At 38.0% G+C, this 25,138-nt stretch overlaps 1 protein-coding gene across 1 annotated transcript in view; it reads left to right on the top strand.

Moving 5' to 3' along the window:
* RRP15 (ribosomal RNA processing 15 homolog) overlaps nucleotides 1-25,138 on the top strand; it is a 44,049-nt gene that overhangs the window by 10,201 nt on the left and 8,710 nt on the right. The window contains exons 2-4 of the mRNA XM_003800138.3: nucleotides 4,683-4,945; nucleotides 6,329-6,426; nucleotides 9,170-9,371. Of these exons, the coding sequence (XP_003800186.1) occupies nucleotides 4,683-4,945; nucleotides 6,329-6,426; nucleotides 9,170-9,371 (563 nt within the window). The remainder of the gene's footprint in view (nucleotides 1-4,682; nucleotides 4,946-6,328; nucleotides 6,427-9,169; nucleotides 9,372-25,138) is intronic.

The raw sequence follows: 25,138 nt of genomic DNA, 5'->3' as shown, positions 1-25,138 counted from the left end.
CACAGTTCAGTATGGAAGTCACTAGCCAGCCTTGTGTGGCTGTTACAATTTAAGGTAATTAACATTTAATAAAATAAAAATTTAGTTCCTCAGTCCTGCTAGCCACATTTGAAGCGCTCTATAGGTTCTTGTGGCTGTTGGGTACTGGGTAGCTCTGGTAGGAAATGTGCCAGGATTGGAACTTAGAGTCAGTAAGGGGCCTCTGTAGTCTTTCCTTAATTTCCAGATTTTTAAAGTAGAATGCAAAAATAATATTTTTAACACACAGGACTTCTAAGGAATTTTTTACTTGTTTGACGATTTCCATCTATGAGCTCTGGGCAACAGACGGAGAGACTCTACCTTTAAAAAAAAAGTTGAGATTGACTGAACCAGGGAGATTTAAGGATCGTGTAGTAAAAATTGGGCATAAAAAGCAAGATTGAGGATTTCATTAAAATCTGATTTATGATCCAAGAAGTGAAATAATTGTTAATCCCAAATTAAAAATTATTTCCATCTATATATACCTCTGGATGTATCTACTTATGCTGTTAAAGATCAGTTAGTGGAAATTCTGAAAAATCTCATTTAGTAGGATTTTTAAGTAAGTTTTTCAGAATCAGTTCTATTTGCAAAGTGGTAATCTTTGGTATCCTAGAAGTAAATCCTGTTTTTTCGTAGGCTAGGAGACCTCATTACATTGGCATTTTTAAAAAAACTTCATAATTTGTATTAGCAGTGAATGCCTAACTAAAAATTTCTCGGAGCTAGAACTTTTTATGAAAAAGATTGTTTTCTTTACATTTCTAAATGTTAAGGGGTACAAATGTTTCTGTTACACGGATACATTGTATAATGCTTAAGTCAGGGCTTTCCCTGTCCCCATCACCAGGAGAGTGTTCATTGTAGCCAGTAAAGTTTTAGCCCCTCATTCCCCTCTTGGACCCTTCCCACTTCTTAGTTTCCGATGTCCTTTATATCTCAAGAGCATCTTTAAAAAAATAATAAAATAAAAACTATAACTTTAGGGAATTGTTCTGGAATTTTTTTTATTGGTGGGGTGAGTACAGGTCATAGAAAATGGTACTATAAAACTTTTCACAGTTTTATTATATGTCCGTAATGTGCGTGTTGGGGTAGGCAAGGTGCATAGGAAACGCACCAAAGGAAAATAGCCAAGGTTTTGAAGTGGCGAGTTGGAGTGGCTTATACAATCATAAAATGTTTTAGCTGCCATTAGGTGCAGTTGAAAACCATGAAATTTGTGAATACATCAGGACAAAACACTAGATGTCAGTGTTGTAATTTTGAAATTTTACAGGAGCTAGTAAAGATTAAACGATTCTGCTTTTAATCACCTAGATGTTTTTCATTGACAGAAACTTTTAGCCATCTTGCCTCTTTACATTTAGATAAATGCTTGCTGGAGAAGTGCTTTTCCCAGGGATTGTTTGTTTTGTTATCAGTGTCTGAATAGTGCTAATGACTCTGAGCATGTGATACGGAATGAAGTGTATAATATTAGTAAAGTATGTTTATTTTTTAGCTCAATACATTTCTCAGTGTGCTGCCAGGACCACTGGTCCTAGGAGATGCTTCTTGGGGAAAAGTCTTTTTAAAATATTTTAGGCAAAAAATACATAAATAAATCAATAAAATATTGTAGGCAATGATAAAGTTCCTGTATATCGCGCATTATCTGTATGGCAAAGCCTGGAGTCATGAATGTCTTCTGACTTCTTAAATTGACCCACCATACAGAATATAGAAAAGGTTTCTAATTAAATGTTTTTATTAAAAATAGTCTTTCTTTTTATAAAGGAATATTCAGCCCCATTATGGTGATGGAAGTATAAAGGATTTGTTGCTTTTAACATTTCCTTTAATATTTTTTCATACCATTAACATACTGCATATACTTTGAGATTATGGTCTTTAATGTGAAGTTATTTTTCTTTTTATTAAGATTCAGTTACTTTATTTCTTGTCATATGCTTGAGGTCCATTTTTATATAGGTATTTTTTATTTGCTTTTTTTAAAATTTAAATTTAAATTATTTTTTTTCTCGTGACAGTCTCACTGTGTCACCCTGGATAGAGTGCTGCGGCGTCACAGCTCACAGCAACCTCAAATTCTTGGGCTTAAGCAATTTTCTTGCCTCATCCTCCCAAGTAGCTAGGACTACAGGTGCCTGCCACAACGCCTGGCTATTTTTGATTGTAGTTGTTGTTTGGCAGGCTCAGGCTGGATTTGAACCCGCCAGCTCTGGTGTATTGGCTGGTGCCCTAGCCACTGAGCTACAGGCGCCCAGCCTGTTTGCTGTTTTCTAACTTCTTACAAATTTTTATTTGAAATGGATCATTTTCATTTTGTGAGTTCTCAGCACTTAAGAAATAAAATTATTATACAGAAGTAATGCCCAACTTGTAAGCTTTGTAATAACTAGCTAAAAGTCAGGTTTTTTCAGCAATTCTTTCTTGATTTGTGGCTGAAAGTCATGTGATGAGAGGGGAGACCCCCTCAGAAAGAGTGCTGACTCTGCATTCTCTTCCATTTTCTTTTGAAGTGAAGGAACTCCCCCTTAATTGGCCCCAGTGTACCCCTGTAAGAAGTAAGGAAAGTTAAAAATCCCTGGCGCTATTGTAACCGGCTGACCTACTGTCCAGTTTAAAATTGTTGTTTCCCCCCTTGTATAACTATTCTGTTTTCCCTCTGCGTACCCTGCTATGTAACTGCTAGTGCCATAAACCGCTTCTGTTTCTGTACAAACCGATTGCGAAAAGTCTCTTGCTTGCTCTCTTGCCAGACTGCATGGTAGCCCCGATAGTATAAATAATTTACCCCATATAAACTCTTCCCTCTTCACGGCCAGTACCTTGGTATCCACATAGAGGGGTAGTCGGTTGGCCAATCTAATAAAGACTCCTAAATTGGCATCAATTAATTGGCGTCCTTGGTGGTCTTTTATCCTGCGCTCTATAACTCTTTGGTAGGGAACAAGCAATAAGAACATAGCAACACACGGACAGTAAAAAGGATGAGAGGATATTTAAAAGCAAAATATGCACGTTTTACTGGAATTATTTAAAGAAAAGACCGAGGCTTGGAGCTGACGAATAGATCATTTTAAAGTAACAACAAGGATCAATAAGTAGACCTCTTTAGAAGGCAGAAGCAGCAGTTAGGATTCTGATGCTTAGCTTTGCCTAAGTTAATGGAGCCAGAGCAGACTCGCTGAGATGCTGCAGTGCATTTGGGCTGTGCTTGCTTTTCAATTCTATATGTTGAGCTGCACGTACAGCTGGATGGGAGGACTAGAATTGAATTACAGGAGCAGCAGGAAACCTATGTAGGCCTAGCTAGGCCTTTTTCTTCTGTCAGTGTTAAATAGTATTTTATCTGAGTGCAAGAAAGTATTTAAAAGATTACTTAAAATACTAATGCTATAGTAGTAGAGGTATTGTGGTAGGAAAGGTTTTAGGTAATGGCATTTTCTGTACACATAATAATCTTTGAGAGTTAGCTAGTTCTGGAGTCAGAAAGAAGGTTTCTTACCTGAAGACATTACTTCTTAAGTGACAGCCATTTGTACGTCATTGAGTTTTCCTTTTCTTTGTTAATGTCTCAGCCTTCCACGTTAGGTCTTTTGCTTCTTAAAGAATTGCCTATAGAGTATGAAACTAGTCACTTAACATTAAAAAAAAAAAGTATCCAATCGTGCCCCAAATACCAAAGATTTAATTGTACTACTTTGTAATGGAATGAAAATACCAAGTTCAGAGTTGAAGATGTAAATTTCAGTGTACTGTTTGTTGAATTTTATCATGCAGAACAACCAAAAAAAGCATATACAGGTTCCCAGGAAACCAGTTCATTATTTAAAATTCAAATGGAATGATGTGGATCAGAGGACTAGCAGAAACCACAATCAAGGTGATGCCGTTGCTCGTGAATCAATTTGCTGGGCATCTTTTAAATTTTGCCTCCCTTCTTAAGTTCTGCAGTTACTGGTAACTGTGCTTTTAACAGTGAGCGCACAGGCGGTCAGCACAGCTGTATGCATCTGCATGATCCTTCTGGAGAGTTTCTGTCTTCAGAAACCTGTGGAACTTATTAGGAAATACTTAAAAGTAGAAGATCTTCTAACAGCCTAGTAACTTGAAATGTTTTTTAAAATTAGGCTGGCTTTTAGTTGTTTTCCCCCCCCCTGAATTTTAAATATCTGGGCTAAATCCCTTAGAAGAGTTATTCTGATTATATGGTCCTATTTTCTTAATAGAAAAAGTTATTTGTTTATAATATTCTTCATTACTCTCTTTAAGTAGTTTAATGGCACAATTATGGTTCACATTCTTGAATATACCGTGTGACTTCATGTCAGCATCTGTCACCACTTTGACAGCAGGGATGTGGCAGAGGCTGTTGGATTTGTTTCTGTGGCCTAGGTCCTGAGTCTTGAAGCTGCCATAATTTCCCCTGTTGATGTGGGTGGGCCAGAACTAGGGGCTGATGGTAATGGGATAGATGGTTCTTCACCATTACTGCAGCTTGTGGGCCTTCGAAGAGTCTGCTTTTACAAGAATGGAGGTAGGTGGAGCTTCATGAAGGGTCCCTGGAGTGGGGGAGGGGGTGGATATAGTCATGGCAACCTCTTCATAGGGTGTTAAAGTTTAATTTTTTTTCACTCTTCTTACTGTAGGAAACTGTGGATTGGAAAAGGATTGCTTTTCTTCCGATGATGAAGCAAGAGAAGCCGACAATGAGGATGATGTTGAACCCTATAATGAAAATGAAAATACCGCGGAATCCAGTGTTGGAACTAATATGGGCTGGGCACATGCCATGGCTAAAATCCTTAACAAAAAAATTCCTAAAAGTAAACCCAGCATTTTGGTCAAAAACAAAGAGCTGGAAAAGGAAAAAGAAAAGTTAAAACAAGAAAGACTAGAGAAAATAAAACAGGTGTGTCCTACTAGTTGTCTTATAGGTTAGATTGTGTAGTTTAGTTCTTTACCAAATTGTTCCTTGAGTTTTGTCCAACATAACGTTAGCTTTTAACTTGCTTTTATGTGAAGGTGGAGAACCAAGGTTGTGTTAAAAGACTGAAATGAAGTTACTTCATTGAGCAGGTTCCCTTTTTAATTATCAAAGCAAAATAAGGCTAATCCTTATAGTGAGAGCAGGAGTTTGGTTTAATAGTGATTAAACATTTTCATTAATACAAAATGAGAAACATGAGTGGAGAAAAGGGGGCAATAAAAGTGTTTTTCCCCACTGGTCTTTATTACTCATTTTCATGCTTTTGATGCTTGCTAGCTTCTTGGTGATTAGTTCATCATATCATTGTATTTGATACTTATTTTAAATGTTGGCCTGAGAAGGAGACCTGAACATCCATTGTATTAAATCAGATTCCTGGGGCCAGGATACTACTCAAAGACAATTTCAAGCTAAATTCTTCTTTTTTTTTTTCTGAGCCAGAGTCTCACTATGTTGCCCTCTGTAGAGTGCTGTAGCTTCACAGCTCACAGCAACCTCAAACTCTTGGGCTTAAGCAATTCTCTTGCCCTAGCTGCCACAACGCCTGGCTATTTTTTGTTGCAGATGTCATTGTTGTTTTAGCTGAACAGGCCGGTTTCAAACCCTCCAGCATCAGTGTATGTGGCTGGCACCGTAACCACTGTGCTATGGGAGCACTAAATTCTTCTGTCTATGGATCTTCTTATTTCCCAGTTCCCCTTCTATTTCTGGATAATAGCAGAGAGTCAGTTTGCAACTGGTACCCCATATGTGGCAAGAATATTGGTTAGGTGTGCTGCAGGAGGAGAAGTGGGTTTAAATGATTTTGTACAAAGACAGGTAATTATTATATACATATCTGGATGTGATGCTATTCTTTTAAAAGCTGATAGAATTTCTTAGTAATTCTGATTGTGGAGGAAATTTCTGAAAAAAGATAAAAAGCTTTTAACCCTGTAGAGTGCAGAAAGGGCAGTTTGGAGTCTTCCCTGTGCTTTCCTCTGATGATCTGGCCGCGGCACATCAGGCATGTGGCTCTCTCCCATCTACCTTGTACTGCCTGGCTGAATGTGCTGGCAGGTCTCCAAGCCCCCGCTGTCAGAGAGCTTGACAGAAACTCACTTTGTGCCTCTCACATGTCATGCCGAGTGGTAACCACAGGCTCCCTGAGCTGAACCCCTAAAATTGTGGTTTTCTTAAAGTCCCTATGACAAACTAAGTCAGAATGATTTATTACCTCTGTCCTTTCACAGAGTATCATATCAATGTTTGCTGCACTTTCAAAAATATCTAATATTCTTTCATATAACAATATTTATAACACAGCGTGATAAGAGGCTGGAGTGGGAAATGATGTGCAGAGTAAAGCCAGATGTTGTCAAAGACAAAGAAACTGAGCGAAATCTTCAGAGAATTGCAACAAGGTAAGGCAGTGTTTTTGCCCTTAAAAAAAATAAGAATTCTGAAGCTTTGATAGTGATCTATTGTTGACCACATTTGATTCTTAAGCTTAGCCATCTCAGAGCCAAGTTATACATATCTAGACCTGCCTTACTCAACACTGTAATTCAACCAAAGATTCCGCAGGTCTCATGAGGCAAGACTGTAAGTGCTAAGTGTATATTTGGTATGAACCTATTTCAGATCATCTTGTACGTATAGTCGTAAGAACTGTAATCAGACCACTTACTGCATTTCTCTTGTGATGGTTGTCTAAATTTATGGCACTGATGATTTTTGTTACCTTGCATTATATTTCTGGCATTACACATTACAGAGCTTCATGCTATTCTTTCACTTTTTTTTTTTTGTCAGTGCCAAACATTTATTTGATGCCCTCTGTGTCTAAAGATAAATAGGATATGGTGCTGCCGGGCAGTTCTTGCCCATCTGTTTGTACCCATCTGTAGGAATTATGCATTGGGAACATGCACAGCAGATTATCTGGGGGAGTTGGGGACGCCAGTACAGAGGAGATAATATTTGGGCTGCTACCTAAAGAGTGCAGCAATTCTATTTAATGGAATTACTTAATTTTTTTTTTTTTTTTTTTTTTTTGAGACAGCGTCTTCCTCTGTGTCCTTGGTAGGACGAGATGTCCTAGCTCACCTCAAACTCTTGGGCACTTCTTGAGTAACTGGGAGTACAGTCACCTGCCTCAATGCCCAGCTAGTTTTTCTATTTTTAGTAGAGACGGGGTCTCTTTTGCTAAGGCTGTTCTCAAACTCCTGAGGTCAAGTGATCCACCTGCCTCGGCCTTCCAGAGTGCTAGGGTTACAGGCATGAGCCATCATGCCCAGCCTGCTTTTAAGTTCTTAATTATTTAAATTATTCTGGTCATTTTCTAATCCATCTAACTGTTATATAGTGATATAGTGTGATGTAGTATGCTGTTTTGTGGTGTGGTGATGAAGAGCATGGGTGATAGAGCCAGACTGCTGGGTTCAAATTCCATCCTGACTTACTAGCTGTGTGTCCTTGGGCATGCTACTTAATTTCTGTCTCAGTTTATCTGTAAAAGGAGGATAGTGTTATAACTGGCCTATAGGGTTTCTCTGAGAATTAAGTGAAGTAATACATATAAAGTATTTAGAAAATTGCATGAAAAACATATAAAGTATTATATATAAATACATAAAAAATATTTAGAAAATTCCATGACAGTGAGTGCGCTTTTAAATTTTGTACCTTGGGCACCTCGATGTCTGGTCCTGTCACTGCTGTAAAGGGCCTGGAATTTTATTTTCCATGTAAGCTATAAACTAGCCTGTTAAAGTTTCTTGGATGCTGGTAGATGACAAGAGACTTTTGGGACAGAGATAAAGGACTTTATTACTCATGGCTAAGCAGTAGCTGGAACTTCACATTCTCACTGGTTCCTTTTGTCCACAGGGGAATGCAGGTGCTCTAAATAGATGCCTGCATGTGAGTGCCTTGTGATACAGTAGAGGATCACTTGGCTTGGGAATCAGTCTCTTTCGTAGTGATTGGTAACAAGCCTGCTCTTTGTCTGGAGGTGGAGTGGGGTGGGGGAGTGCTACTTACTGCAAATACAACCCTGAGAAGTGGCTTGGGGAAAGGCAGTCAGGGCCTTTCATTTTTGAAAATCCTTGCAAGAACCTGCAGGAATGCTCAGAGACTGTGGTGGATTGCCTCTTTCAGCAATTATTATAGCCAGAGAATCCATAGATTATAGAACTTTAGAGCTATAATGGATCATAATGGCCTAAATTAGCGCTGCTCAGTAGAAATAGAATGTGAGCCACATTTATAATTTAACATTGTCTTGTAGCCACGTTGATAAAGGTAAAATGAAAACAGTGAAACTAATTTCAGTAATGTATTTTATTTAACTCAATATATTAAAAATAATCATTTTAACATGTGATCAATGTAAACAGTAATGAGATTTAAAAATTCTTTTTTCATACTAAGACTTTGAAACCCTATGTATTTTCATTTATAGCATATGCCAGCTTAAACTAGCCATAGTTCAAATTCTCACTAGCCACATGTGGCTCCTTTAGGGGACACTGATAGTCTTGGTTTTTCAGAATTCACCTTGGCATGAACTTAACTACTGAACAGATGTCTGGTCCTGTCACTGCTGTTTTTTTTTCCCTCCAGGACAAAAGGCTATTTTTTATTAAACACAGAAATAGAAAGATTAATGCAGTATGAATCTCTACATACACATCACCCATCTTCTGCAATTAGCAATAATTCATTAATTTTGTTTCATTGATCATGTTGGGTGTTGGGGGCTCCAATTTCCCAAATCCAGTTGACCTGGTTCCATTATTCTGCTAAGCTAGAATGTTCAACCACGGCCTGGTGCGAGAGTAAAAGGGGTGGGAACTGGAAGTAAAACCAGAGCGGCCTGGGCAGAGTGAGTAGAGAGCAGAGTCACTTGCATGAGTGTCAGTGTGACAGAGAGAGATTGTTTAGGAAGAACAAGGAGGAAGTTCAGAGCACCTCCAAAGAGAGCTGGAAGTGGGTCCCTCTCGTGATGGAGAGAAGCTGACAGAAATGGAGACACAAAGGCAGTGCAGGAAATAACCCCTTTCTCAAACTGGTTGCAAAAATCCATGGTTCTTAAGCTCAGTGTTTGTATTGTAGCATAATTGTTACTTAACTAGGTTGTTCTGGTCATTTTATATTCTGTAGGGGTGTGGTGCAATTATTTAATGCTGTTCAGAAACATCAAAAAAATGTTGATGAAAAGGTTAAAGAAGCTGGAGGCTCTGTTAGACGGCGTGCTAAGTTGATATCAGCTGTTTCCAAGAGGGATTTCATCAGTGTTTTGAGAGGAATGGATGGAAGTACAAATGAGACAAGTTCAACTGGGAAGAGCTCAAAAGCCAAACAGGTAAGACTTTCATGCAGGATTCAGTGTATCAGACTTTTCAGCTCTTGTTTTGACTTTTCAACTCAAAACAAGAGTTTTGAGATGGAAAAGAACACCATAGGATTACAGTTCTTTTTGAAATTTTATTAGAATTCCTACATACCTACAGTCTAATTTAAAAGTTTGGATTCTTTAGTTTGGTGATGATTGACTCAGTATGGAACTTGGTGATTATGCCTCGCACACCCCTGCTGTTAGAACTTGGGAACCAAATAGATTCAGATACATTTGTTAGAGATGGGGCTTACGTCTCCTACCTGAAATCTACAGTTGTGCATATGGGAGAATAGAAGCCTAAGTGAGGGCCACAGCTTTAAATTTGAGGATTTCATCCATAGAAGTAATTGTGATTGTATGTAATTTGTAAAGTACGAAGAGTCAGAGCTTTATGAAATAATGGTAGAAAGTTATCTTTACATTAGGACAGCTTTGGTAATGTTTGGCTGGTTGGGAGGTAAAAAACATGTCTCTGGCATGATAACTTTGCTTCTTTAGCCCTTTTGACCTGTGGACCTCAGTAGTTGCCTTTCTATGTACCAGGTGAAAGCTTTTGAAATGTGCTTTAATCTCAGAAGCACATTTTTTTTTTTTTTTTTAATTAAAGCCAAGCACATAGTTGTGTTTGAGGGCTTGATTTCTGTTCACAATAAAAAGTATGAGAGTATCTGTCATATATTTTTTGTTTCTATTTTGGGGAAACAGTTGAAACCCTGGCAAGAAGATAATTTAGGAATTTCATGCTAGACTAGGGTTGGAGTATTTTTCAGTTTTCTTGATTATGTTGCCATTTTACAAAATTTCTGATTTATTTATATAATAATGGTTTTCACTAATGCTACTGTTTTAAAGTGTCTATCAGAAGTAATCATAAGCATTTGAACACTACATGTGGGGATTTATACTTTAACAGAACTTAACAGGCTCTGTTCTTACTACTAACATTTTACTCTAAGAACTGGAGAAAATTGGGTAGCATCGGATGGGAAAGAACTACTGGAAATTAAATATTCCTGTTGGTTTCAAAGTAATTTTTTAGAAAATGTTTATTTTTGCTATGGGATTCTTTCTTTCATGAGTTATGGAAATGTATGACAGGTTCTTTTCAATGGCATTGCATTTTTTTTCTTAATCATTTGTATTTGCCCTTGACTTCCTTTTTTTCTACAGCCATAGTATTAATCTTGGACAAAATCAAAAACGGCTTGAGACTCAAGCCAAAGTGGTTTTGCTCTAAAGATAACTTGTTTCAATCTGTTGCATGCCACCAATACCCTGACACATTTCTTTCATTTAAAAATGTTTGTTTTCACTTTGAGTTACTATTTTTGGAAAACAAACACTTTTTAAAAAATTGTGTTTGAGTTTGCATCTGATTAACTATAAAAGTACTATACCATGTGTGACTGGATCAGTTATTGATATAAAAATATTTAAGTGTGTATTTGTACCAGGTACTATCTTGTGTGTCTTTTTAAAGATTTACCATTAAGGTGGAAAAATGACTTCAGATAAATAAATTAACAAGAGTAACTTGACAATGGTCAGATTCTAGATTAGCGTGTCTAGACTACATGTTAATATCAGCTATGCTAGTTACAATAAAATAGAAATTAAGTGGCTACCCTCATTTGTTGGGTAACCTTCAAAGTAGATCAGTACGTCTATGTATGTTACTTGAAATGGTGGACTTTTAAGGCAGTTGAAGGGCAGGAAGGGAGGTGGAGGTAGGTGTAGATTTGGTGAGCCCCTCTAATCATGGGGATGAGTCATAGATTAACTGGATAAAGGGAGATAGTAAGAAAGTAGAGAATGACCTTTGCCCTTTGTCTCTTACTTTACCTTGACCAAGAACCACAGGTGTGTGCCCTTTCCTTATAAATGCTCCTTTTTTCTCATCACACAGTGTGACAAAACACTTGTCCCTTCCCTGGGTTGTAATGATATTCAAAAGATAGGTTTTTTTATTTTGTACTCCTAATACTGCAAAATCTCTAAAATTAGAGACTACCCACATAAAAACTGGATTCACTGACAACTGTCAGGATAACAATTTGGAAACATCTTCAATGTAATGACTTCAGTCCCTTTTCTCAGTTAATTCATTTTATTTATTCGTAGTTGTGACCTTAAAGTCTTATGTCCAAAACCAAGAAGAGCCCACAATTTTATATTATAGTAAATTTAGATAGAATTGTAGTAATGTAGGTTAAAGAGGTTGAGTCCACTGTGGTTGGCATACTGGAGGAGTGGTTTTGGTGGGATTTCTTTTTTTAAAATCTTTTTACTTCTAATGAGTTGGGAATTTATTTTAAAGAATGCTTTTTCAATAATTTTCTTAGAAATTTCACATTTCTTGAAGATACCCAATACAAAGTCATTGTGACAAATATTTCTTAAGTGTGGCAGGCTGGAACAATTCATTTTTCTCAAACTCTTTTCCCTTTTTCTGCATTAGAGATTTAAAATTTTATTATTAAAGCAACAGAAGTACATACAGTATCAGGAGTGAGCTTCTAATTCCATAAAGTAACCACCGCTCTTTTCCACACTTCTCTACCCGTTGTTTTGTATCTTTACCCCCAAGGTAACCATTTTCAATTCTTAGGTCATTCAGTGTTTATCCGTATATCTTAAATAATGTTTATACTGCAGTGTTTCTTTATCACCAATAGATTTTTTTTTAAATGAAAGGCTTCACTTCCCTTTACTTTCTCACCACCCCACATTTTGTCCTTCTAACATAGTGTAAGTCTGTCCAGCCTGAGCAAGAGCAAGACCCCGTTTCTGCTCAAAATAGAAAAACTAGCAGGTAGTCCCACCTACTAGGAGGCTAAGGCAAGAGGATCACTTGAGCCCCAGAGTTTGAGACGGCTGTGAGCTATGATGGCACTCTACCCAGATCCTGTCTTCAAAAAAAAAAAAAAAAAAAAAAATGAGGGATGGGTGAGTAAGTTCAATATAAATATTATTCACTAGTAGTATGTAAAGTAGTATGCAGTAATAATGTTTACTTTCTTCAACTTATTTTCTTGCAGTTTTTGTTTTCTTGGAGTTAACATTTGCCTCTTTTTGTCTTAGCTGTTTTGTGCATCAAAGTCCTTCCACACTCTTTAGAAAAAGCCATTCTGAGTAGTATCTTTCTTGTCTATCTCCGACTGCAGTCTGGACTGGTCTTTACCTGCTGTGCACTGTCACCTTGTGACGTCACTTTATCCCTGACTGGGGGTTACCTTTGTGTCTGGCCTTTGCAGTAGCTTTTGGTTTTTGGACTACCTGTCTTCTTTTTTTTATGGCTTGCTTCCGCATTTTGGTACGGCATAGTTATCAGTAGCTTTCTGGGAAGGAGTATAGGTGTTCTTAGTTTTTACTGATGCATTGGCCTGATACATATGGCTTCCAAAGTGATATATTCATGTCCTAATTTCTGGAACTTGTGAATGCATTTATTTGGAAAAAGGGGTTTTGCAGATGCAGTGAAGGATTCTGAGATGAAGAGGTAATCCTGAATTGTCTAGATCAGTGGTTCTCAACCTTCCTGATGCCACAGCCCTTTAATACAGTTCCTGTGGGTCAGGACCACAGGGTGAGAACCGCTGGTCTAATTGGACCCTAAGGCCTTTCACACATAGCAGTGATTTCACAGACAGAAGCAGAGTAGGGAGTGTGACCTCAGGGTGTAGGGTAGAGCGATACCCAAGCTGGAGGAGGCTGCAAAGAATGGATCCATCCCCAAAGCCCCCGGAGGTCATGAGGCCTTGCTAGATTGTTAACTTTTAGCCTCCACATCTGTGGGAGAGTCTGTTTCTGTTGTTTTAAGCTATCTAGCTTGTGTAGTTTATTATGGCAACTACAGGAAATACGTAATATAGATGTTCCTGTTGGAAAGTTATTTTCTCTTAGAAATTTGAAATAAATTTTCTCATCTTTTCCTTTTTTGTCATTGAGAGGTTCAGTGCTATTCTGACTTCTTTGAAACCTTTTAGGATCTTCTTTATCCCTCTTCAAAACTTTGGCAGTGTAGTTCGCTGGGGTGGCTTTTTGTCATTCTTGTGCTGGACGGTTGGTGTGATCTGTCATCAGTCCAGCAGGAAGTTCATGCTCCTCAGTTCTAGGCGGGTTGTTTTGTTTGTTTGGCTTAATATATTTGATTATGTTTGTCTTCCTTTTGTTTCCTCTTTCTGGAATTTCTATTAATATGTTGTTGAGTCTTCTGGATTGATCCTCTGGTTTTCGTAACTTTTTTTTCTCTAATTTTCTACTTCTGACCCTTTTCTAGTGAAGTTCTTTGATTTCCAGCTCTTACGTTGAGTTAGAGAGAAAAATCTGCTTTTGTATCTTTAAATTTTGAAGTCTTTGTATTGTTCTTTAATTGTTCCTTTCTTGGTTAGAGTGCTACTTTTATTTCATGGATATAGTTAAGAAACTAATTCTGTGTGTTTTCATTTTTTCTGCTCTATAATGTCTTAATCTCTTCTGAGATTATTTTTGCCGTTTATTTAGGTTGGCGCTCATCTTCAAATGCATAGCGGTCTATATTGCCTATTCATATTTAAGCATAAAGTACTAAGGAGTTGAATAAAAGTTTGAGTGTGAACCCAGAGTTTGTTGGTTAGTGTCAGCAACAGGAATATTGAGTAGAATTGGTTCGTTCTTTGGGGGATGCCCAAATGCCGGTTTTTATAGGTCTTTCTTCTGAAATTTCTGTCTTTTCTAGAGAAGAATCCTATGGCATGCTGCCTGTGTGGTGAGAAGCATGTGCGACATTCCCGGTGCAGGATGTAGGAATGGTTATTGGGGCTGCAGCTTTCAGTACGTAGCTTTGCTCAATAAAAGCCCTTTGCATTAACGATTGTTGAAGAGTTCAAGACCTCTGTTATTTAATATCTTCAGGGGCTAAACTACTGTACCTGTCAGTGAAACACAGATTCAGTCACTTGTCCCATCATAAGCTGGGGTGGAGACCTGAGAGTGCAGCTGCCTCTTACCCAGACTGTCAGTCAGTGTTCCCTGCCCCTCACGCCCTTCACCTTGTGCTTCCCCTCACCCTCCAGGTGCCCCCGCTTTCTGACATGGATCCTTTTGTTTCCTCCTTAGGTATTAGCTTTTTCTTCTCTGGTAATTCATTATTTCTCTTTTATCCAGTTTTCATCGCCCCAAAATTTGTTGGCAGCATACACCTCCTGTCTTCCATGCTGTTTCCTTCTTTGTTCATACCCTTTTATACCCTTGTTTTTATTGTGTTTTCCATAAGTGGTGAAGATAAGTGTATGTGTGATGTTTAACTGGAAGATATTTTTACTTTAAAAATAGAAATGTTAATCTTATAGTTGCCTGTTGCTTTGATAGAATTATTGGTAGTCTTACATTTTTTATAAAGTGGCTGGGCAGGGTGGCTCACCTCTGGGAGGCTGAGGTGGGTAAGTTTCTTGATCTCAGGAATTCGAGACCAGCCTGAGCAAGAGTGAGACCCCCATTTTACTAAAAATAAAAAAACCAGCTAGGTGTTATGGCAGATGCCTGTAGTCCCAGCTACTCAGGAAGCTGAGACCAAGAGGATCTCTTGAACCCAAAAGTTCGAGGTTTCTGTGAGCTATGATGCTATGGCACAAAAAATTGTTTTTCTTATAAATATTTCACAAACAATAATCCTTCAGATGTTAGATAATGGGCTTGTTTATGCTTTGAGGTAAATTATTTGAAATATACTTGTTCATAACATATTTTATAAAATTTTAGCCTTGTAAAGAGGAATTGTCCATGTATACAAAGCGGATATAGACACCTATTCTATTTGTCTGGACTTGTATCTTTGGAAACAAAGTCGATATGGATCTTTAGGTATTTAGATACATGTGCACATGCAGGTGTGTATCTAGCATTGTTTCCGACAAAGCAAGAGAGTGTATGCTTTTAAAGGATGTCTAGTATGTTGAGTTTTGTTTTTTAATCTGGTAGATATGCAGAATTACTCAGATTGATTTCTTTACAAGTTACATGTATTTATGAATTACGGTTTATGAATTTTTTAATGATATGTACACTATACATCTATATTTGACTAATTTCTTATTTTTATATTTTTGTGAACTCTACCTTCATTGGAAGGAGCTGTTAAAAATCTGCCTGTTTCATTTGAAACTTTGATCATCTTCAGCATTTTTGATGTCCAGATTGGAGTATCTTTCTTCATGTGTTTCATTTCCTTTCTTCCTTTTTTTTTTGAGGCTGAGTCTCACTCTGTCATCCTGGGTATCAGCCATGGCATGGTTGTAGCTCACAGCAACCCCAGACTCCTAGGGCTTAAGGTATCCTCCTTCCTCAGCCTCCCTAGTAGCTGGGACTACAGGCATGTGCCACAGGCTGGCTAGTTTTTTCTATTTTTATTAGAACTGGGGTCTTGGCTCGGTGCCTGTGGCTCAAGTGGCTAAGGTGCCAGCCACATACACCTAAGGTGGCGGGTTCGAATCCAGCCTGGACCTGCCAAACAACAATGACAGCTGCAACCAAAAAATAATAGCTGGGCGTTGTGGTGGGCACCTCTGGTCCCAGCTATTTGGGAGGCTAAGGCTCGCTTGAGCCCAGGAGTTGGAGGTTGCCACGACACTCAGTTGGAGCTGTGATGCCACGACACTCTACCCGGGGGGATAGCTTGAGGCTCTGTCTCAAAAAAAAAAGAACTGGGGTCTCACTCTTGTTTAGGCTATTCTCGAACTCCTGAGCTCAAGTAATCCACCCGCCTTGGGCTTCCAAAGTGCTAGGATTAAACTTTTTGAGACAGGGTCTTGGTTTGTCACTAAGGCGAGGGTACAGTCATCAGAGCTCACTATAACCTCAAACTCCTGGGCTTAAACCAGTGGTTCTCAACCTTCCTACTGCCGCCGTCCTTTAATACAGTTCCTGTGGGTCACGACCCACAGGTTGAGAACCGCTGTCTTAAATAATCCTATTGCCCCAGGCTCCCAAGTAGTTGGCACTATAGGTATGTACTAGGGCACCTGGATAATTTTTCGATTTTTTTTTTTAGAGACAAGGTCTTGCTGTGTTGAACTAGTCTTTGAACTAGGCTAGTCTTGAACTCCTGGTCTGTGATCATTCTGCCTTGGTGTCCCAAAGTGTTGGAATTACAGGTGTGAGCCACTGAGCCTGGCCTTCGTATGTTTCAAGGACTGCCTTCCCTGTTATTAACTGTTTATTGAGATATTTTTAATCCTCTGATCCTCCTGACTTGAATAACATTTTTATCCTTAGAATTTTGTATTTATTTATTTATCTCTTAATTTTATTACATGCAGTAGTTTTTTCTAGGGTGAAGTACATGGAAACTAATATCTTAGAAGACTTTCTTTAGGGGCAAAATGGTATAATCACTTTCTTTAAAGTTCATTTTTGTTGAGATTTTTAGAATATTTATACATAGATTAAAAGATGTCAAATTGTTAAATTATATTTAAGTTAGTAGACTTTATACATTGGAGCTGAGCTTGGATATTACAAAGTAAAATGAAAGGGCACTTGATATCTCATTTTGGAAGAGATAACAGTTAAGATTTATAGATCAGAAATCTTTTGTCTAGACCTTAGAGCACTTATTGTTCTAAGTAATTTGTCATCTGTAAAAAATTAGCTGCTTCTTCAGTTAATATTTAGGTTTTTTTGGGAAACATTTGCACATCGTGTTCATCAGGTTAGGCCAGGTCATTTGTACGGAGGACGTGTATCATTTAATAAATGTAAACAGATTACATCTTTGGCACTCATGAGTTTAACAGTCTTGTTTTTCTTTTCTTTTTTAAAATTCCTTGTATTGCAATGCTCATGTGGAGGGGTTAGTCACTAACTGGTGCATTTGTTGCCTGGTGTCTGCTTCTCAATAATGCCCTTTGTTTTCTCTGTGCACCGTCATATCATGTTATAATAAATTTTGTCAAATCAATATTAGGGACTTGCTTTATTTTATTTTATCTATATTTTTGTGAGACAGAGCTGTGGAAAGAAATACTGTTAGTAGAAGTGTCAAGGCTAAGAAGAAAAGAATGACTTTTAGCTAGAAAGTAAGAAGTTTTGGTAAAACATTGAATGTCAGATTATGTGGAGGTTTAGTTTTATGATATGAATCAGCAATTATTTCATTTAGAAACAGGAAGAGAAACCCTTTGTCAAATGATTTTAGTAAGTGCTCTGGGTTGTACTTACGTTGTTCATGAAATTAGGAAGTCTTAGGGTTGGAAAAATTTGTGCTGTGGGGATATTTATAGGAAACAGGATTCTCAAGAGGAATATTCTCCAGAAAAACATAAGAAGTTTAGCTTTGAGTTTAAACAGCATGAAGTAGGGTGCTGCCTGTGGCTCAGTGAGTAGGGCACTGGCCCCATAGACTGCGGGTGGTGGGTTCTAACCTGACCCCGGCCAAATTGTCCTGTGGCGGGCACCTGTGGTCCCAGCTACTCGGGATGCTGAGGCAAGAGAATCGCCTAAGCCCAAGAGCTGGAGGTTGCTGTGAGCTGCAGTGCCACGGCATTCTACTGAAAAAAACATATCCCCCCCCCCCCAAAAAAAAAACCCACAGAAAACCAGCATGAAGCAAACATGGTAAAGGAAAAAAAAGCCTACCTGTTCTGTAATTTTGTACCTTTTTTCTATTTTCTTTTTCCATGGAAGTTATAAGTTATTTTCCTAATCAGTGTGGAATTAGAAAAAGGGATTCTGAGGAAGTAATTTGGGATTAGATTTTAAGTCTTTTGTTAAGGAATTTGTACTTTATTCCTTAGGCATTTGAAGGTCAATTCCATCAGACAAGTGATCTGATCAGATTTGATTATTTTTAAAGAAAAGGAAGAGCTGAAGGATGGAAAGAGGATCTGAGGAGAACAACTAGGGCGAGGCTGTTGTTGATCAAATCGAGAGGGGAGAACCTGAACTAACGTTGCTTGGGGATGGAGTGGATTGGGGGTAGATAGAAAAGAGAAATCAGATTAGAGAGGCAGTTTTGAGGTCTAGATCAGCTTGATTTGGGACTAACATGATGTAGAGCGATAAGGGAAGAATGATGAATAACTGTGAAGTTTGCAACTTGGAAGACTCCAAAATGGTGACAGCTTTTACCAAAATTGAGAATACAAAAGGTGGAGTATGTTTGTGAGGCAGTGCCTAGTCAGGTTGTAATCAGGAATGAGGATGATAGCAGTAAAGATCAGGTTAAAATTCACAGTGCGCTGCTTAGTGGGAGGAAGCAGCGTGATCAGAGAGGAGGCGGCAACCGGAAGGGCAGAGCAGGGTGAGGGGACTCCTGCAGCAGGTGCTAGTCGGGGCTGCCTGTGTCTAGGGTCTCTGAGTGGGAATGAGTCAGGGAAGATGAATACTGTATTTCAGTGAGTTTTCTAAATGATTAAATTTTAAAGTTTCTAGCTTTAAAGAATTAAGTTTTAGTTATTTGGAAGGAATTCCCTAATCCAGAACCTGTAATCCCTCCCTTAGCCCAAATAAATGAAGCACCATACCAGCTACATACCAACCTGTGGCAAGGCATATTGACGGATATCTTGATGTTGACCCTGAGTGATCTTTAGATAGATTAAATTGTGTTTAGGATGCTGATTAAAAAGCAACAAAAGCTTATATTTTAAGAAAGGTTTCATAAAATAAAGTTTTAAATATTAAGAAATCACAACATTTATCTGAGACCCAACTCTCAGTAGCTGAAAAAAAAAAAAGAAATAGTAACATTTAGAATATGTACCTATCTAGAGTCATTTCCCTCGTATGTTAAAATAATCAACTTTAAAAAAAAATGTAGATCCATTAATTTTTTTCTTTAGTTTTTGAAGTTGTAATTTTATTTCTTTTGTTCTTTTCTTGAAAAACTGATGAAAATCCAGTTAGATTTCTTAGAATTTAATTATTTGTCCCTGTGGGCAGAATAGAAATAAATATGATAGATTTTAAATATGTGAGTCTCAAAGGAGAATATATTGGCTGCTGTTAAGAAATATTGGCTATAATATTACTCGTACTTTTAAATTATAGACTTTCTGTAAGGTTTTCATTTACTTAAAATTGCCAATATATCAAGTTTAGGTTTTGTTTTGTTCTAAGGAACTATAATAGTACTTTTTGTGGGGAAAATGCTAGCCATCATAGTTTTGGTTACAAATGGTTTCCTTAGTGATGGCAGGATAAATTTTAATAGAAGTTACTAGGTAAAAAAGTTACTGGAAGAGGCTAGGTATATTTGTTTTTTCTGATTTTGTGATACGAGCACTTTAAATGTCAAACAGATAAATTTGGATGCTCTGTTTTTCTCACATTTCTCATAAAAGGCATCCTCGTAATTTCTTCATAGCTAGGTATTTAGTGGTAGAAATACTTTTGAAATACCTGGCTTCTTTGGCATCCTGTAATTCAGACCCAAACTCAGAATTGCTATTACTGTTAACACTGCGCATTCCTTCTGGTTCTTAGGTACTACTGAGTTCTTGCTTCTAAAGACAAGTTTAGGAATGAAGGGACTTCTTCACACAGTTCCTTTGGTGGTCCTCCAGCAATTTTCAGGATTTAGTTTTTAAATGGAGTTGGGAGTGTGGAAGGGAGGCAGGGGGCGGAGAAAGATACTGTCCTTAAATTGCCCCTGCATTGCAGGGCAGCAGTGTCTTACTCTCACATAAAAGCTGTTCCAACTGGAATGTGTGGAATCCTAACTTTGTAAATAATTCAGCTTAATGTTTGTTTACTGAACATGCCTAAATAGATTAGAGTTTAGACAAAAGCGAGCTCCAAGTTTGAAATGAAAATGGGCAGGATTGTACATAAGTACTGTTGATGGGAACGGTTGAAAGCCAGTTTCTCATTATATTCACTTCTGTTTAGTTTTATTATATGTAGTTTTTCTTTCTTTTTTTCCCTTTGGAGACAAAGTCTCACTATGTCACCCTTGGTAGAGTGCCTGTGGCATCACAGCTCACAGCCACCTCAAACTCTTGTACTTAAGTGATTCTCTTGCCTCAGCCTCCCAATAGCTGGGACCACAGGCTCCTGCCACAACGCCCTGCTATTTTTTGTTGCAGTTGTCATTGTTTAGCTGGCCTGGACCAGGTTCGAACCTCTCACCCTTGGTGTATGTGGCTGGCACCCTAACCACTGTGCATGGGTAGTTTCTGATTTGAACAGTAGTTGTAATCAAAGTGAACTTGTTTGGCAGTATGGCACATGTAGCATTTTAACTTAGGGAAGATACAGATGTGAGAATAAGAACTAGTTATTACAGAACTGTGGTGGAAATTATTAGTTACTTTTAAATTAAAATGGTACTATTTGAAGACATGTCCTCGCCATCTGAAGCTGGTGCAGTGGCTGCCTAAACAGGGTTTTCATTAGTAAGCTTGAAGCTTTAGAAAAAAATTAATCCTGTACAAATGAGTGTTTTATGTTTGTATTTATGCAAATAATGTATTTTTAAAAATCAAAATAATATTTTCTTATGTCTTGCTAAAATCATTTTGAGGAGCAGGCACTTGAGACCCTTAATGGAGATGTATTATGCATGGTACTATAAGCCACAAATTCTAGAACTAGACATCCTGGATTCCAAACACCTCATACAATGTGTAGAGGGAATAATTCTCACTGCCTGGGGATGCTGTGAATATAAAGAGAGTTAATATACATGACGTGGTTAGAATAATGCTGGACTCGCAGTGGGCGCCAACGGGTATGTTTGCAATTTTATTTCTCATCACATGTCATTAGAATGAGTTGTTATACTTGGTGTTTAGTTTTTCCTGACAAATAGTAGTCAGAGATGAATTATTCTAAATTCGGAAACCGATCTGAAAAGAAAGCTGTTAGTACTATTTATCTGAATTATTGGATAATTCAAAAATTCTTCAAGAATTTAATAAAAATTATGTTTAGATTTGAAATAGTCTCCTTTTAGGTGTGTTGGGTGTAGTAATATATAATTCTTACAAAATAATAAAACTAGATATGAGGAACTAGAAATATGGCCACTTTCTGTTGTTTCTCATTTCAAGTTATAGTTGAACAAGCTAAATGACTTCCTAAGGTTTTACTTACTAAGAAGTTTGGTTTGGTTTAAGTGAGTTCTGTCCTACCGTTTGAATGTTCCCATCTTTGTGACTAATGTGTAGAACATCGTTAGATTATGGACCTTCCAAGTTGAGGACTCTGCATTCAACTCAGGGCATCACCAAGTGAGGATATGCGGCTAGAGGGCTCTTGTTGGCATTTGCTTTGGGCCAGATGCTGTGCCAGATATTTTTACATAATTATTAGTTTAGAAGTGATAGCACCACCTTTTTAGTACCGAAAGTCAGAAAGGTTAAGTGACTTATCCTAGGTCAGGTAGGTAGTAATTGGTGGAACCTGGATTCAGTTGCAGTGTGAGGTGCTCTTGTTTTATGCATTATGTCTGCTGCTTAAAAAGATTGGAGGTACTTAAAGTAATGAGAATCAAAGCAAAACTTCTTTCACCCTACAGGGGTCCTCAAACTTTTTAAACAAGGAGCCAGTTCACTGTCCCTCAGACCCTTGGAGGGCCGGACTGCAGGCCCTGGGACAAGTTGGCTGCTAAGCAGGACAGGTAGCAGCAGCAAAAACACCCAGTGGGCTGGATAAATGTCCTAGGTGGGCTGCATGTGGCCCGTGGGCTGTAGTTTGAGGACGCCTGAGTTAGAAGAACTGGGGCTGGCTAATGAGCCACTGTGTCACCTGCCAAGGCTAGGATGAGAATGTGAGGGGCAGCTTCCATCTGGTTTTTCCTGGGTCTCACATCCTCTTCATTGTTGCACAGCAGAATGGAGACAGGAATACTTTAAAGTCTAATTTCTCAAAAGTGTTATGTAAGATGAAATATTACCATAGTAAGACGTTTCAGAATCATGAAACTTCTGAAAAAAAAATTTTTTTTTCCAGTTTTTAGCTGGGGCTGGGTTTGAACCCGCCACCTCCAGTATATGGGGCTGGCACCCTACTCCTTTGAGCCACAGGCACAACCTGATTCCTGAAAAATTTTAAGAAGATTTTCTTTAAAAAATCTTAAATAAATTCACTCTTAGAATTGACTTTCTATTCACGTATCAAGGAATTAAAATTTGCCAGACATCAAATGACTCTTGTATGTAATGATTGTATGTCTAGTATAAATTTTAGAATCCCCTTTTGCCCTAGTTTTTTCTGAAAACGTTCAAACAGAAAGAAAATCTTGGGGTGGCACCTGTGGCTTAAAGGAGTAGGGTGCCGACTCCATATGCTGGAGGTGGTGGGTTCAAACTCAGCCCCAGCCAACCAAAAACTGCGAGAAAAAAAAAAAAAAAAGAACGGTAGTGTGAACACCTGTATTTCTACCACGTATATTCAAAAATTGTAAACACTTCTCTGTGTTTGTTTTATATGGCTGTCTGCCTTTCTCTCGATCTAGTTTTTGTTTGTTTGGGTTGATATTTGAAAGTACTACCCATGCATGCACCCACCAGTGGTTGTCTTTCTCTTTTGAGACGGAGTCTTACTCTGTTGCCTCAGGCTAGAGAGCTTTGGCATGGTCTAGCTCACAATAACCTCAAACTTTGGGGTTCAAACGATCCTCCTGTCTCAATCTCCCAAGTAGGTAGGACTATAGGCACCTGCTATGCCTGGCTAATTTTTCTACTTTTAGCATAGACAGGGTCTCGCTCTTTCTCAAGCTAGTTTCGAAAGCAATCCTCCTGCCTCAGCCTCTCTCTCATTTTTTTGAACAATTTTATTCAGGTATAATTTACATAGCATACAATATAAAAGATTTTTTCCTAACTTTGGGAACTGGAATCAAATCAAGCTTCAAAATTGAGGTTAGTCATCTTTTCTCTTTTACTCTAAACCAATCCTTTGCCATTTTTTTTTTAAGATTGACTTTTTTAAAGAGACAAGCTAGTCACTTCAAAGAATGCATAATAAGTCCAAGTTTTTAATTTGTCTGCTTATTTCATCATGGTATCTTAACTTGTTCTGTATGCGCTTTGCCTACAAGCCAGATGTTAGGACTACAGCTTAATGAGATTTAGGATAATTAGCATAATTATTTCGTAGGTGTGATACCCGGATGCTGTGCACCTTTATTATTGTAATACATCATGAGACACTCTATCAGAATGTTTCAGATTGGCGGTGCTAGCTTTTCCCTGTGTTAAGGTGTAATAAATACATTTTTTTGCATTAAAGATGCAGCTACACACTTCCCTAACTTCTGCAGTTATTACTTAATTTCTGGGATGGGAAGGCAGCAGCTGTCCTGCCATTGTTATACTGTTCAGTATGACCGGATACTTTCCCAAAAGCCCTCATACACTTTTCTCCATCCAGCTTTTGCCTTTTAGAGTCAATTAGTGGTCCTTGCCTAAAATAGTTATGTCTTTGGAGGTTACAGGATGGTGATTTTCTAATTTATCACTTGGGGGGGTGGATTAAAATTCCTAAAGATGGGAATTGATGATTCATCCCTCTTAATTATGGCTTTACAGAGTAAGGAGTAGTTGGTTTAACAGTCACTTCCAATGCTGGGAAATGAGCTTTCCTCCCTTTCTCCTTTTGTCTATCTTTTGAAAATTTGGATATAAGGATTTTTATTCATTCAGTCAGTTACATTCACTGCACTTTCTGATGCTTAACTTTGCACATGTGGCTGTGGGAACTTGTGTAAACCATCTCTTGTGCCCTTTGGGCATGACCCCATTTTTGTTTGATTCTTCTTCTTCTTCTGTGTTTGTGCTTTCTGTGCCCTGGATCTGGAATTGTCTTTTTCTCGAAGGAGGTCTGGTGGGAGCAATACATTTATTTTTATATCCTTTGTTGAAATCAGTAGCTAGATTGATAGTATGCATATTCTTCACTAGAGATAGCCTAGTTTTATTTGTATAGCATTTCATAGTTTTACAAAGCACTTTTACTTATGTTTTCTTATTTAAGCTGTTTAAAAAATTTGTCATATTAAGAAGACATTGCTGTCTGTTTTCCAGATGAATTCATGTTTCTATTAATTTATTTATAAATCTGGGCTTTTTATTTATATATTGTACAATATAGCAGATAAAATAGTAAGGATATGCTTTAAGAGACTAATTGGCCAGAGCATATTCTAAAAATTTCAAACTCCTGGGTGGCGCCTGTGGCTCAGTGAGTAGGGCACTGGCCCCATATACCAAGGGTGGCGGGTTCAAACTTGGCCCCAGCCAAACTACAACAAAAAAATAGCTGGGCATTATGGTGGGTGCCTGTAGTCCCAGCTACTTGGGAGCTGAGGCAAGAGAATCCCCTAAGCTCAGGAGTTGGAGGTTGCTGTGAGCTGTGATGTGACAGCACTCTACCAAGGATGACAAAGTGAGGCTCTGTCTCTTAAAAAAAAAAAAAATTTAAAACTCCTGACATAGTGTGAAATAGCACTTGTGTATATGAGATGTTACATTTGATTTTTTAGGCAGTTTAGTTGACTATAACTTATTAACAATTCTTAAGAGAACATAAACAATGAGGGAAATTGTTGCTGAATAATGTTTCCTAAAAGTCAGCACTATGGATCTAGACCTACGGATGGCAAGAAGAATATGCATAGAAGCCACCACATAGAACCACATTCAGTAAAACCAAGGGCAGCAAAGAATTAAAACAGAGGAATTCAGTAGATAAAAAAAAAATAAAAGAATCAGTAAAATTTATTTTTTAGTGATATTAGATGTGAGTTCTTG

The sequence above is a fragment of the Otolemur garnettii genome, unplaced genomic scaffold (assembly GCF_000181295.1).
Source record: "Otolemur garnettii isolate 467f Iridium unplaced genomic scaffold, OtoGar3 scaffold00168, whole genome shotgun sequence".
NCBI classification, from domain to species: domain Eukaryota; kingdom Metazoa; phylum Chordata; class Mammalia; order Primates; family Galagidae; genus Otolemur; species Otolemur garnettii.
The sequence above is the reverse complement of the archived record's forward strand: the minus strand, read 5'-3'. Positions and strand labels throughout refer to the sequence as shown.